The sequence below is a fragment of the Clinocottus analis genome, unplaced genomic scaffold (assembly GCF_023055335.1).
Source record: "Clinocottus analis isolate CAN_PGR_092001 unplaced genomic scaffold, fCliAna1.0.p SCAF_1, whole genome shotgun sequence".
NCBI classification, from domain to species: domain Eukaryota; kingdom Metazoa; phylum Chordata; class Actinopteri; order Perciformes; family Cottidae; genus Clinocottus; species Clinocottus analis.
In genome coordinates, this window is record NW_027175820.1 from 3,184,475 (window position 1) to 3,195,000 (window position 10,526).

A 10,526-nucleotide genomic window follows, 5' to 3' on the forward strand; every position below is an offset into this window, starting at 1 on the left:
ATCTGATATGCTTTAATTGGTTCACGGCAGCTAGGAAGTACAACATTCACTTGTAGGTGTGCATGTTTTTGCTGTGGATCTTACAGCCGGTTAGTAAGAGGAAATAATCCCCTACATCTTTTTTTTCTGGACATATTGCAAATTTTTTCCCCTCCTCTTCATGCGCCCCTTACAACAAGGTTGTGAAAATATCCAAACGATTTAAATTGCCTGACATTAATTTTGACCGGTGTTTGCTTGGAGGATTGTGGTCATCTTCTTAATTGGTTGATGTAATCTGATACATGGGTTAGCTCACAGAAGATGTAGGGGAAGAGAACTTTCAAGGGCAGTCTAGTTATAACTCAATATCCTGTTCTGTGAGTGTATATATACATCATGTTTCAGGTCTCTCTCTCTTTGCCCCCCCAACGTCAACTTATCTTATTATACTTAGAATTGACCGTCTCATCCACTCTGTCAGAAAAGACCACCCATCATTGGAAGTGGACCATGTACAGGATTGGTTAAACACTGAACCTTGAACAACCCTGAGACACAATAGACCTTGTCCACACAGTGTGTAGACAGTCTCTCTTTCTCTCCCGCCGCCCCCCTCACCCCACATGCTGTTACATTAGCAACTCAGGACTGAAGTTTCATTCCGTGGTTTACCTGATCAAAACAGCCACACACTATTTTTGAATTCTTCCTCATTTGAAGGTAATTTCCTTTTATCTTTTTTCTTTTACCCTCTACTCAGTCGTGTGCTTTGCTTGTGTGTCTGCTTTAGTTTTTCCACCAGCAGTGCGAGCTGGGAAGTGAGGCTTCAGTGACTCACTGATGATGGTGACATACAACTTTTTTTTAAAGTATTTTTGTACTTTTTCTACTACTTCTTACAGAGGAAACATCAAGGAAGTATTAAGGCAGCCGAGATTGTAAGGTTTTTTTTATTTGTCTGTTTCTGAAAAGGCACACACACTATATTTTATCTGCTGTTTGCTTTTGCACCTGCTCTCCCTGAATTACTTCAGGGAGAGCAGCCACCATCAGGGATGTCCTGACCTCCAGAGTTTGACCTGCGGGGCCAGAGCACTCTTTCTTTCCCTGTCCGTCTGATAAGCAGACGGCTATTCTCCCTGGCAGCTGTGTTGTCAAACATCGCAGTTTGCATGATGACCTGAGACTGTTTGCGTTGGATTGGTCAAGCTGGATGTCGACACGCTCCGACAGCGGTCTGTCTCCCGTCAGACGTTGGTGATGCAACACGCGTGTTGGCTTGGTTTCACAAGAACAGAGTGTGAGGCCGCCGTGTACCATGGAATGATGTAGGGCATTTTGCGTCTCTTGGCGAACGCGTGTTTTTTTTAGGACGTGAAGGATCTACGATGTGTTTGTTGCCGTGAGAACTGAGCGGTGACGTTTTTGATGCAAAGCAAAAAAACAGTCCAGCCTGAACCAACCATGTGGTGGTCGGAGTTTCTAACAGCCCGCTAACATAATGACAGAGTTAGGAATCGAGGAAAGAGAGTGTCATTCGTTCACTGGCCATGCTGGCTCATTCTAAACACAATTTTCCAGTTTGAGACCAGGCTTAGGTCGAGGCTTGCTGCTACCGCGTTGACACAAATCTATTTATAGAGAGCGAATTATGAAAGTATAGCAACCATTCAGCAGCATATGCTTTTAACGTTGCATGCTGGCGGTAACTGCGTCCGAGGCCTCCGCCAGGTGCCAAACAACATCGCATTCACACAGAATTTGAGCCACAGAACGGCTGCGAGGCGGCCCACTGAATATCTGACTTTCTCCAGGAATACATTACCATGATGAGCATAATCTAAGTTTGTTTGAAGAGTAATAAGAGTGGAGAGGAGGCAATCGTTTATTCATTCTTTAGCGTATAGCTTCAGGGGGGCTGGAAAAGAGCCCAGCGCACTGGTCCCACTCAAATATGTGAGGAGGAAACCATATTCATCCTTGTCATGTAGAGCGGCTGTCCAACTATGCAGATTCCCCTGCTAGTGAGGCCGAACCCCCAACTGTGTGAGATGGTATGAATGGATGAAATTAGCATTAAGCTCAATGTTTGGTTTGACCATCCAGAGTCGAGGGCCCAGTTGAGAATTGAGAAAAAAACGTCAAGAAAAAAAATCTTTCTTATGGACTAGTTCACTGTTGGCAAGTTGACCTTTATCATGCAAACTATTTCTTTTTTCTCGGTCCGCTTTGCTGTTGACTTTTCTGCGACGAGCGTAAAAGCACAGCAATCCAGAGCTCCGGTTAACACGTATCACATGGATAGAAAGTGAAGCGCGTATGTTGGGGTTTCTGTTTGATGCGAGGACTTAACGTCGAGCCGCATGCAGTGATTTCAATGTCACAGGCGCCACTTGCTGTAAGCTCTGCATGGTGCAAATCAATCAGTGTTTGTAATTTTCAGGTTTAACCGTCAAGCCAGATTTCAATTTTACGGTAGAACGTGTAATATGTCAACTTACGTATTGGATTTATTTAAAGGTATATTGGTGATAAAAGGCAAAAAGAGGTGAGAGTAAAAAGCGAGCAGGAGTGCTAATTTATTATCGTTTTGGATATTCTCACCGTCTAAGATTTATTGTCTTGAATTCTTGGCATGCGCTACAGGAAGCATTAAACATTGAGATGACATCAAGAATGCGACACATCTGCCTTAAGCCAACAGCTACACATACCACGTAGACATTTACATTTAAATAGAATAAATGCATGTACAATATATCTGCCTGCCAGGGAGAATAATGTGGTGAAACATGGGCCTCTTTGACATGGCAGGGAATTTAATTTCACCGTTTCAGTGCCGTCTGTAGGCCGAGAGAAACGCTGTGCTTTCAATGTGCGTTTTTAAAGGCAGCACAGCAGCTGGGCGATGATCGGCATCATCCTCTTTGTGTACAGTTCATCGTGTTACATGTCCTGTAGTCGGCCTCGTCGGTGTGTGCCGTGTTACGCCGATGCTGTTTCTGCTTCAGTTTAACATTCCAGTCTCAGGCCCAGCCTCTTTCCTCCCCAACCCCCCTGGCTACCTTCAGCCTCCTTTCCATCCTCCATTCCTCCCTACACCCTGCCGAGGATGGTACAGTCCCAGAGAGGGGGAAAAAAGAAAGAAAGAAAGAATGAAGAATGCAAGGACAGTAGAGAAAGAGAAGAGAGGAGGAGGGGGGGAAGCAACCATGCATTAAGTTATTTTTTAAATGACGGTGATCAGAGCGGAGGAGCAGTCTGAAGGGAGGAGGGACGAATGGAAGTGTTCGAGGACCGAGGGAGGCGGGCTCAGGGCTCTCCTGACTGCCTCATTCTCCTGCCTCATTGGTCAAGGCAGGATGGGCTTCTACCATGAGCGACCCCTCTTGCCTGCAGCCTCTGAAGCAACCATGACAGCTGTCATCACTACGTACGTCAAAACCCGCCACACGGATTTAGCCCTAAAGTGTTTGCAGATATGACCGTGGGGACACGGTCGGCATGTAGGATGCTCAGAAAGCCCCCTCCCCCTCCCAAGAAGAGAATATTGGGGAATCAGAATTGCATGAACAATGTCACAAAGCCTTAGAAAAAGAAAGCCTTGCATTATTTTTTTTACAGAAACACAAGAGCATCATGTTTATATCCCTTCTTTGTATTATTTGAGAATATGATGCTTTTGACACATTTTTACACTCCAGGAAACCTCTCTTCTAACACCACCACCTCGCTCTGCTTGATAAACGGCGGCGACGCGTCGTGGATGTCGCAATAGTGTCGCGGTTCGAAGAGAGCCGCTGGAATCGGTTAGGCTTCAGATCGTAATTACACTGCGTGCACTCGCTCTCTGACTGCAGCACGTCAGCAAGTTCAACATCAGTGAAATATGAAGAATTGCCGATTGGACCTGATGCTGGCTGCTTAAAGCGTTAAAACTGCGGCTTTGGCATTTTGTAAAGAATGTGCATGTGTAAAAGGAAACAGGTGTGCGGGTGTCTTTGTGTGTATTCCTGAGCGAGTCTGAAAAGTTTTGTGACGTAGCACGGGGTCAAGGTTTGATGATACAGTGTCGGGTCAGAGTTTTAGCACCGATGGGGAAGGTTGGAGCAGAAGAAAGAGAGAAGAGTTTAACTTTCGTGTATAGGTTTCCATAGAAGTGACGACGGATGATTTTATAAATCGCAAAGAAATGAATCCGATCACTGCACCCTTTGTTTATAACTGCCATTATTATGGATTTTGTTCCCTCTGGGTTGTTGTCATATTGCAGTAAGCTCATATTTTTTTCAATAACTCAGTGACCCCCCAAAGGCAGACATTGATGCCCTAATGACAATTCAGTCACGAGAAATTGTCAGTTAGTTTTATTCAAATTTGACAAGGAATTGACACGACATTAGCGGAAGCTAATTGTTGGCTCATGACGCAGTAGTAAGTACAAACCCTGTCACTTTTAATCCTATCAACTACAAGCTGGAAGTAGACAGGTAGGCTTCTTTTTTATTTCAAAAAAATATTTGACCGGTAAGATATATTCTCTGGACAATTTTGCGATGATTATCATCAGAAGTCATCATGGTTTTAACTGTTTTAAAATATGTCAAAATGGAGACAACTGAGCAGCATTTGTTTTGTGGATGTTGTCGTCATTCCTCTCATGGTCATGTTTCTTTTGTCGATTTCCACAGTAAAGAAGTTTCAGTGTCAGTGGCTTATATTGCTCTATGTTGATTATCCTTGGATAATAAATAAGTCTAGTAGCTTGAAATCAATCCCCAGTTTAAAAGCAGATTGATGGTGAATAAGCGGAATAAGTTGACGACGAGTTGTCACTCTTGTAATTTACATGTGGCATATTGTTTTGTGTTCCACAAAGAACCTTTCTGCAACTTATTTAAAATGGATTAACCTCGTCTGGATTCTCTGACGTTCCTCATATGTCAGATAGCCAGAGATCACTTTTAAAGGACATGGCTGTTGGCTAAACTTTGTAAATTCTGACATGTGTGTCGTGTAAATATATCGCTGCTTGCGATATATTTCCTGTGGTTTTTTTTCCTTGTAAAATATCACAGATATTGGGGCCACTCCCCGTGTCTTGTTTAAAATGTCAATTTATTTTTATACATCAGAGGCGGTTTCCCTGTTTGTCACTGAGCATGGCTTCGGCCCAGTAATGTGTCCACGCCGCCGTCTGATTCCACCACACACTACCCTCTGCCAACTTCACCACCAGCCCCTCTACACACACATGCCCACAGGCAGACAGACATTCCCACAACAATGCACAACACAGTCCCAGAAGCTTTGTTACATTCATTTAGATATCTCTGCAAGCTCTCAAACGTGAATGGCGGTCCTGCCCGAACAGCCACAGATGCACACCCTTACCAAATCCCCCAGGAAGCTGGTTTGATATGTGGCAAACAAACAAGAAATAAACAAGCTAAACACACACGGCTGATTATGCATCAAATGTGTGGTAAAATGACTGAGTCCGGGGCCGGCGGCTCTATCTCGGCCTTTTGTCTTCCATTCTGTCTCTGCTCACCCGTGTCTTTATTGCTCTTTATGTCCTACTCCCTCTCCTTGTCTATAAAAAACAACAACAAAACAAACTAAAAGTGTTGATAAATAATGTCTATTCTCTGCCTGGAGTTGGCTTGCTGTCCCTGCCCTGCAGCATGTTTAGCCTCTAGTTTGTGGGGTTCAAGCTACTAAATACGGGGCATAAAGTTGCTGTTATGAAACAGGGCTTAAGTAAACGTGTGTGTGTGTGTGTGTGTGTGTGTGTGTGTGTGTGTGTGTGTGTGTGTGTGTGTGTGTGTGTGTGTGTGTGTGTGTGTGTGTGTGTAAAGGGGCCCCAAGTTATCCCAAGATCAACTGCAGTGTGAAAAGCGTATTGAATTTGCTTAATGTACTGCACCTTCTGTAACATGTGCACTAAATGTCATCTTCCTATCTCTCCACATGCTGCCGTGGACCTTGACCCACCAAACATCAACAGGAATCAGTCCAAGGTAACGGCACACAGACACACACACACACACATGCACAGACACTTATAAGACTTAGTCTGTGGCTGTGAATCATCACTGCATGAACAAAGCCTCTGTATTTCAACAACTCAAGTTTGTGAATCGGGAGCAACCTCCCAGGCAGCGATACAAAGTAATGATTTGTTAAAAAAAAAGAATTACCAGAAGGGTCTTGTTTAATTTATCATATTTGTTATGTCTCTTGCTAGAAATTGAGAAAAAAAACAAGACAAATGCTGTCATACAGTGAAGTGAGATGCTGTTAGTACCCAAACCCTTAAACCAAGTACTCTGTTACACAAAGTTGAAAAAAAAACACTAATTTCTATCCAACTTTGTTCCTTTTGTTTCTGATAGCGGATTAATTCAAATAAATTTTTAAAAAAGTACACGATGTTGCACAAAGAATCATTACCCAGCGTTGTTTGTGAAAGTCAATAAAAATCATTTTTAAACTGGAAAGATGGATAATATCTACATCATATTTCCCATTTGACTGGAAATTTAAAAAAAAAATCTTCTATTCATATACAAGCTTGGATTCGATGAAAACTGTAATTTCATATTTTTATGGACGTTTTACCAAAACTACAGTCGGCCACAGATTTGTGACATTTGTGTCTCATTCTGCTCCATGTTTCTCTTCCCAGGTCTTTGCCTACGATTACTGTTTCTGGTCCATGGATGAGACCGATAAGGAGAGATTTGCTGGTTAGTTCATGAAGTTTGCACAGTATTTCAAGTTTCAAAATGTTTTTACTAAAACAGAAGAGTTCAGTTCAACATTCACAAAGAAACACAATTCAATTCTGTGTGTATCTGTGTGTATCCAGGTCAGGAGGTGGTCTTCCAGTGCCTTGGGGAAAGTCTTCTCCACAACGCCTTCCAGGGCTACAATGCCTGTATCTTTGCCTATGGACAAACTGGTAATTAACCATGAGACAACTCACTCTTCTGTTGCCAACATGATGTGAACCTTTTTGAATCGTGATGAAGAGGGGAGTGTCAGCGTGGATGTGTTGCAGCAGGAAGCTTGGACAGCCTCCGTGCTCTACGGCATGAACCAAATACCGAAGCTCAAAAGCCGTTTTCAACCTAAAGCAGAACTGTAGAGGCACGAAAAGCCCTAGAACATGTTGCAAGAACCCCAAACACACCTTGGTGATGTTGTGCATACGGCATAGACATCTGCACTCTTTTCATTCTAGCAGACTGATGAATCAGTCCAGTGTCTAAACAAATTATGGTTATAACGTTCCAGGTTTTTGACACTGAAGGTTTTAATTCAAATTTATGTTTTAGTAGGAGTGGCATCTTTTTTTTTACTCAAATATGTTTTCAAACATTCTACTCATCTCATGTATATATAAACAAGTAGGACACAACTTAAAATCTATATAAATCAGTCGAGTACACCTTCAAGTCTGACCTCAGTAATAAACATCTAATCTAATCTACATATTTACATCAAAGCCAAGGAATGTAATTGACATTGTTTTATTGATTTGCCTTTATATTGCATACTTATACCCAATGCAGTGGCCACTTGTTTCAATATGTGATGGCAAGACTGGCCTTACTAAGATTTCTCAAAGTTTTGCATCAGCTGCCATCTTCCTAATCCCAACGACGTGTGTGTGTGTGTGTGTGTGTGTGTGTGTGTGTGTGTGTGTGTGTGTGTGTGTGTGTGTGTGTGTGTGTGTGTGTGTGTGTGTGTGTGTGTGTGTGTGTCGTTACCAGGTTCGGGGAAGTCGTACACCATGATGGGTTCGGGGGACCAGCCGGGTCTGATTCCGCGGCTGTGCAGCGCTCTGTTTGAACGAACCCAGAAGGAGCAGCGGGAGGAGGAGTGCTTCACCGTTGAGGTGTCCTACATGGAGATCTACAACGAGAAGGTCCGAGATCTGCTCGACCCCAAAGGGTATGACCTCTACTTGTTCTCTCTGTTTTAGGCCTAAAAAGGTATAATGTGTATATATATGACATATACAATATGTCTGTAAGGTTACTTTTTTTTTTTTATTAACCTTAAATGTAAGTAAATTTGTCTCTGGTAAGTTGGCCTCCTTTGTGGGTGAACAACCAGTGTCTGAAGTCATTGTATCTTCAGTTCGTCAGTAGAACTGGAGGAAGTTATTGGTGGATCTGGTACCAGCTGCTGCCGTCCGTGGCCAGTGGATGAAAAGATCACTCTGATCGAGTCCAGTTGATCTCCAGCAGGTCGGCAGTAAATCGGCAGCACAGGCCTCCGTCTGCTGCCCCAGACTGCATGGCCGTTGACCCTCCCTCGCTCTGTGACCTTTAACCTCAGTGAAAGGGGCCTAAGAGAAGCACAGACCATCTGACAGCCATATGGGCTTTGCCTGCAGAGCAGAGAATGATGAAGTTGTGAGGCCTGGAGCGAGTTTGAATCCGAGGTCAGAGAGCCGAGTGCGACTCAAGCCCCTATGAACTGGAGGAAGTGCTCGTGGTGGCCACAACCAGCTGAGCCTCTATTGACATCTATCCTGCTAATGCATCAGATGAATAGTAACTTGACCACGTTGTTTGTCTGTGTTTTTAAACCTGTTTTTTTTTTTTTTGTCTAGGGGAAAACAAACTCTGAAGGTGAGGGAACATAAAGTTTTGGGTCCCTACGTGGACGGCCTGTCTCGACTAGCTGTGGCATGCTACAAGGTAAACATTTAAGTATCTTTAAACAAAAATAATGCTTATATGGTTTATTGACACGCTGTGTCGAATCAGAGCCGCCACTCTCTCGCGCATCGGACTTGCATTTCTTCTTACTTTGATCTTTAGGCTTTGAGGATTTGTAACGGCGTGGCTCACATGATGGCAGCGGTCTGCTTAGTAAATGGTCTACCGAACACACTGGGAAGGGGACTAGTAAAAATGATTAATTAATTATATATTTTTGTTTTGTATTTTATTCCGGACCCAAACTCTTCGCCAATTGAAGCGGTCACTGAACAGGCATTGAAGCCCACCAAATTGACTGTATAATATTACTCCCAGCTAAAAGGTTATTTCACAGCGGGGGTAAAGCAAAATTGGTAAAATACAGATGATGATTGTTTTGATTTATTCTTGCTCTGCCAGGACATCGAGTCTCTGATGTCGGAGGGGAATAAGTCCCGGACCGTCGCCGCTACCAACATGAATGAGGAGAGCAGTCGATCGCACGGCGTCTTCAACATCATCCTCACGCACACGCTGAAAGATATGCAGTCCGGGGTGAGATATGTAACGCACCTCAGTGGCCAATGGCTTACTTTCTTTTGTGCAGAAGTTACATTGGTATTCTGAAAGAAGTCCATTCTTCCTCAGTGTGTCACATCCACACCTAGACTAGTGTCCTACAAGACTATTCTATCAGACGTTCCCTCTGTCCTTCTTTTGCCCCAGAATCTATCTGCTACATCTTGGATGTGGCAGTTTTTTTTTCTTCTTCTTCTTTTGATTTATATTCACTGTCAACATATTCCAGACATTTTTTTTGATCAGTACCAGAACAGAAGTTTAGACGTAATTGTGTACACTTGGCTGGGCAAAAAAAAAGAAGTGTCTGGTGTCTATCAATCACCTCCCTGCCGCCAACGGAGGGAAAGGTAGTTACAAAACGGGATGATGTCAGCTCAGCACTCTGGGGGAAAAAGAGCCTAATGACTCTCCATCCTCACTGACCCACTTGGGCTCTCCCCGCTCGTCGCTCCTATTTCCAGATAAACTTCGCCCACCAGCGAATCCTGTTAATAATTCAAAGGCGTGACTTTGAGTTTGTCAGCTGATACAGCCTGCTCTGTTTTCACGGCACACCCACAGTCAGTCACTTAGTTGGTCAGTCAGTAGCTTCGTCGAGGCAACCTGCTAATACGTAGACTGTGTAGTATGTGAATCACATGTCTGTGTCTAGATGAGTCAGTTCTCAGACATACAACAATAAAAAGTATGCTTTATCAAGACAGTTGGTCCCCAGACAACAGCGTTTCCTGAGCAGTGAGAAACCGTATGGAAGCCCCCAGAGTGTAAATGAAAACAACCAAATACTTATCTTAATTTGGTGTTTAGCAAAGATAAATGGCAGCCTTTTGATAATCAGTAAAGCAGCACACATTCAACTAGGATTCGCTGTTTTTTTTTTATACAGAATTTATAATTTTTTATTTGGGGTTTGAATTGTTGATTGTTGGTCGGACAAAAAAAGTAATATAAAGAACTTGTGATGTGCATATTTTTACCTATTTTTCTGACTTATTTTGGGCTAAAAGAGTCATGAATTAAATAATGACTAGAATAATCAGTAGTGAACACAATCATTGGTTGCATGCTGTTGAAACTGTTGTATTTGTAGTTCAGTTAAGCTTTAATTATACGCAGGCCATCTTGTGTTTTAATGCTCAAATGCTCACAGCATCGGAGCTCATCTGTGCCTTCTAAAGGCTCAGCCGGGATGAGGAACAGTGATCAAGGGATAGGTTGAGGAAGAAGAAAAAGCTACCTGTG

The 10,526-nt window shown here is 43.1% G+C and overlaps 1 protein-coding gene across 3 annotated transcripts in view; it reads left to right on the forward strand.

Moving 5' to 3' along the window:
• Positions 1–10,526, forward strand: part of kif13ba (kinesin family member 13Ba) — a 37,625-nt gene that overhangs the window by 8,592 nt on the left and 18,507 nt on the right. For all 3 annotated transcript variants that reach the window (XM_068576820.1, XM_068576830.1, XM_068576839.1), the window contains 6 exons: positions 5,993–6,005; positions 6,674–6,734; positions 6,857–6,949; positions 7,764–7,944; positions 8,612–8,699; positions 9,123–9,257. In XM_068576820.1, coding sequence (XP_068432921.1) covers positions 5,993–6,005; positions 6,674–6,734; positions 6,857–6,949; positions 7,764–7,944; positions 8,612–8,699; positions 9,123–9,257 — 571 coding nt within the window. The remainder of the gene's footprint in view (positions 1–5,992; positions 6,006–6,673; positions 6,735–6,856; positions 6,950–7,763; positions 7,945–8,611; positions 8,700–9,122; positions 9,258–10,526) is intronic.